At 41.5% G+C, this 4,264-nt stretch overlaps 1 protein-coding gene across 1 annotated transcript; it reads right to left on the bottom strand.

The window, feature by feature from the left end:
- Nucleotides 1-2,055, bottom strand: LOC106871959 (cysteine-rich venom protein ophanin). Its single transcript, XM_014918740.2, has one exon. It carries the CDS (start codon nt 1,445-1,447, stop codon nt 407-409), a length of 1,041 nt encoding a protein of 346 aa, XP_014774226.1. The 5' UTR covers nt 1,448-2,055; the 3' UTR covers nt 1-406.
- Nucleotides 2,056-4,264: the final 2,209 nt, after the last annotated feature.

The following is a 4,264-nucleotide window of genomic DNA, read 5'->3' as shown; positions in this document are numbered from 1 at the left end:
GAGAGAGAGAGAGAGAGAGAGAGAGAGAGAGAGAAAGAAAATAGAGGCTTGACATATAATTGTTTATGCTTATTGAAATGAAACATGTAAAATATAACTGTCAACATTCTCACTGGTTATTGTACATCCATAATGCGATGGCATAATGGTGAGGAGGATTGTTGTTAATGTTCTTCAAAGAATAGGTAATTACCTCCCTTTTCATAATTGTTTTTTTTATTTATGCACTTGATTCATTTGGTCTATTTATATTCAGTCGTTTCATTGCATCGCTTCCTTGTCACTGCATATAGAATCCGAATATATACTTGCTTTTTCTTGGCATTTTTTATGGATTACGGCCGAGCAGAACATGAGTGTCATTGGTAGTATACGAAATGGGACGATCCAAATTCCTGACCAATATTTAAATACTGCGAAGCGAAAGACTAACGAACATGAGCAAGGTTGTGCATCTTAATCTTAATGGTTGTCTGATGAAAGAGAAACCATCACTTTTATTTCTCGCTGAGATGGGTTTAACGTTACATTCGTTGCACATCCAGGGACATTTAAATTTTGTCTCGAACTTTGCACATATTGATTTCTTTGCAGCATCGCACGGGTCGGATGGATCGGGAAATGTACAGTTCAGGGAACAGTCCTTGCTAATTATATGTAATTCGTCATAACATGTACACTTACACGTATCGGGGTCCAGGTGACCACCATTGTAACAAATTTCGTTATGGCATTTAAAAATTTTTATCTCGTCTTTACATTCTTTATAAATGGGTTCTTTCGGATCTTCAACAGGAGCGTAGTTGCAGACCCGAAAATCACCGAGATTGGAACAGATTGACACCGCACAGCCAATGTGATGAGATGTGCTGCGTATCATCTTCTTATATGAATCTGCAACACCTTCTCGTGGATCAGAATTATTAAATGATAACATTTCTGTATGCCATGCTCTCAATAATCCATCCCAGGTGGTGTATCCCATGCCAATGTTCTGATCAACATTATATCTACCAGGTACCTTATTATATTCTCTCTTAATCTTCTTAAATTCACAGTTGTTTGCCCATTGCTGTGCAAGGAAAGCAAGTTCTACATTCCAGTATAATGGAAACATGCTGCATGGTTTAGGATTAACGTCTTCCCGGTAGTGGTTATGTATAGTCAATATTATGTACTGTTCAGCTGCACTAACTTCCACTGCTTCTACACACTTTGGCGACTTTTTTAAACAAGCCACATGGTCAGGGTTAAATCTATACCTTTCAGGGCATTTATCAACTTTATCGCACAAGCCCACTATAAGCAGTAAATGTATCCACATTAAATGCATAATCTCTCCAAAATTTCCTATTCTTTTACTTGTAGAATATACTGCAATGTTCTTTAGAAGCGGAATATTTCCTGTAACAGCTTTAATAAAATTCCATATCCTTTTGCTGTTCATTAGAAATAATGATATTAAAATGGTTATTGTTATTAGGGTGTTTTGAATTTTAAAATGTTTCGCAAAATCTTTAAAATGCACTCACGTAATCCTGTAATCACAGTTGGTCACTTAGCTATATCCTTTATAGAGTCCATTCTACAGGTATCAAATAATTTAGAAAGCTTGTCTTGATGTTGAAATCGTCTCTTATTATAAGGTGAATGTGTCTCATTAAATGCTTATAGTCATATATTTATCATAATATAAACGTTCGTTTATATTTAGTTAACATGAAGTGAAGCCACGTAATGCAAAACGCCAAGTCGTTAAAATAAATCACGAGATAAATATTCTCAAAACGCAGAAGTTAAAAATATGATGTTACAATCTTTTATTCTTTACTCGTTTCGTTTATCATACTGCGGCCATGCTGCAGCACTGCCTTGGATAATTTTAGTGGAAGAATCGACCGCAGTCGTTTATTGTTTGTTGTTTAAAGTCTGATACTTATTGTATCCGTCATTTTGCCGACGTAAACACACCAAGACGGGTTGTCGAACGGTGATGGGAGACAAACAGACATATATATTGTATATTATATTATATACTGTATATTCCATATTCTATACCCCACATTGGTTCTACAGGAATATAAATAAAACATAAAAAACAGACAGTGTTAGAACTCCTTTAAACTAAATAATATATTCCTCTATACACAATCATACAAAAAAACCCACCTTTTTTGTATTTATTTTTACTCGCATATATATATATATATATATATATATATATATCATCATCATCATCATCATCGTTTAACGTCCGCTTTCCATGCTAGCATGGGTTGGACGATTTGACTGAGGACTGGTGAAACCGGATGGCAACACCAGGCTCCAGTCTGATTTGGCAGAGTTTCTACAGCTGGATGCCCTTCCTAACGCCAACCACTCAGAGAGTGTAGTGGGTGCGTTTACGTGTCACCCGCACGAAAACGGCCACGCTCGAAATGGTGTCTTTTATGTGCCACCCGCACAAGCCAGTCCAGGGGCACTGGCAACGATCTCGCTCGAAAATCCTACAGGAGCCAGTCAGGCGGTACTGGCAACGGCCACGCTCAAAATGGTGCATCTCATGTGCCACCCGCACAAGAACCAGTCCAGGGGCACTGGCAACGATCTTACTTGGCTTGCCGGGTCTTCTCACGCACAGCCCATTTCCAAAGGTCTCGGTCCGTAGTCATCGCCTCGGTGAGGCCCAATGTACGAAGGTCTTGCCTCACCACCTCAGCCCAGGTCTTCCTGGGCCTACCTCTTCCACGGGTTCCCTCAACTGTTAGGGTGTGGCACTTTTTCACGCAGCTATCCTCCTCCATTCTCACCACATGTCCATACCAGCGCAATCGTCTCTCTTGCACGCCACAACTGATGCTTCTAATGTTCAGCTTTTCTCTCAAGATACTTACACTCTGACGGGTATTCACATTGACATTACACATCCAACGGAGCATACTGGCTTCATTCCTTGCGAGCTTACGTATGTCCTCAGCAGTTACAGCCCATGTTTCACTGCCATGTAGCATGGTTGTTCGTACGCATGCGTCATACAGTCTGCCTTTTACTCTGAGTGAGAGTCCCTTTGTCGCCAGCAGGGGTAAGAGCTCTCTAAACTTTGCCCAGGCTATTCTTATTCTAGCAGCTACACTTTCAGCGCACCCACCCCCACTACTAACTTGGTCGCCCAGATAGCGGAAGCTATCGACTACCTCTAGTTTTTCACCCTGGAATGAGATAGAAGTTGTTTCCTGTTTGTTTGCAGTCTTTATTGCACCTGAACATCTGCCACAAACAAAAACTAACTTGCTAGTTAACCTGCCTTTGATGTTGCTGCACCTCTTATGTGTCCATAGCTTGCACCGGGTACATCTTATAGAGTTACTACCTACTCCTTTTCTACATACTGAGCAGGGCCATCTACCTGAAGGGGTTTGTGTTTTATCTACCTTCCTACTTATTAGGATTTTGGTTTTAGCTAGGTTGACTCTAAGGCCCTTCAATTCTAGACCTTGCTTCCACACCTGAAACTTCTCCTCTAGTTCTGATAGTGACTCCGCAATTAGGGCAAGGTCATCAGCATAGAGGAGCTCCCAGGGGCAACCTGTCTTGAACTCCTCTGTGATTGCCTGGAGGACTATGGTAAATAATAGGGGGCTGAGGACGGAACCTTGGTGGACCCCTACCTCTACCCGGAATTCATTGCTGTACTCATTTCCAACCCTCACCTTACTGGCAGCATCTCTGTACATGGCTCGCACAGCTCTCACTAACCATTCAAGTCTCTCTAAAGGAGACTACGGCAGCGGTACTGGAAATTAATAGTTATCGCCAAGCCAACATGGCAGTCCCAAAATTAGGACGAAAGCTGCCGTGAATTAGCTCCAAGAAGCCATCGCCTCTAGCTAGCTATGTGACACACGAAACCTGTGTCCTTTATAACCTTCGAACAGGGGAGGTCAGCAGCGTCCCCCTGCTGGTTTGGCATCTGCAGACTAGTTTCAGGGTGTTGCCCCTTGTCAATGCAGAGCAGTCAAGCCCTAGCCAGGCGGCGCTGCTGACTATCTGTTCGAAGGTTATTTATCTAATTTCAGTGGAATCTATCCACTGGTTTTAATTTTGGGACTGCCATGTTGGCTTGGCGATAACTAATAATTTCCAGTACCGCTGCCGTAGTCTCCTTTAGAGAGACTTAGAAATATTAATAACTCTATTTCTGAAAACCAGTGGATAGATTCCACTGAAATTAGATAAATAACCTTCGAACAGATAGTCAGCAGCG

The sequence above is a fragment of the Octopus bimaculoides genome, chromosome 1 (assembly GCF_046866305.1).
Source record: "Octopus bimaculoides isolate indiv1 chromosome 1, ASM4686630v1, whole genome shotgun sequence".
Classification (NCBI taxonomy): domain Eukaryota; kingdom Metazoa; phylum Mollusca; class Cephalopoda; order Octopoda; family Octopodidae; genus Octopus; species Octopus bimaculoides.
This window is presented reverse-complemented; position numbering and strand designations above follow the sequence as displayed.

Bases quoted from the DNA above. Each gene is read 5' to 3' on its own strand.
- LOC106871959 (XM_014918740.2), bottom strand. From the start codon at position 1,447: ATGAACAGCAAAAGGATATGGAATTTTATTAAAGCTGTTACAGGAAAT.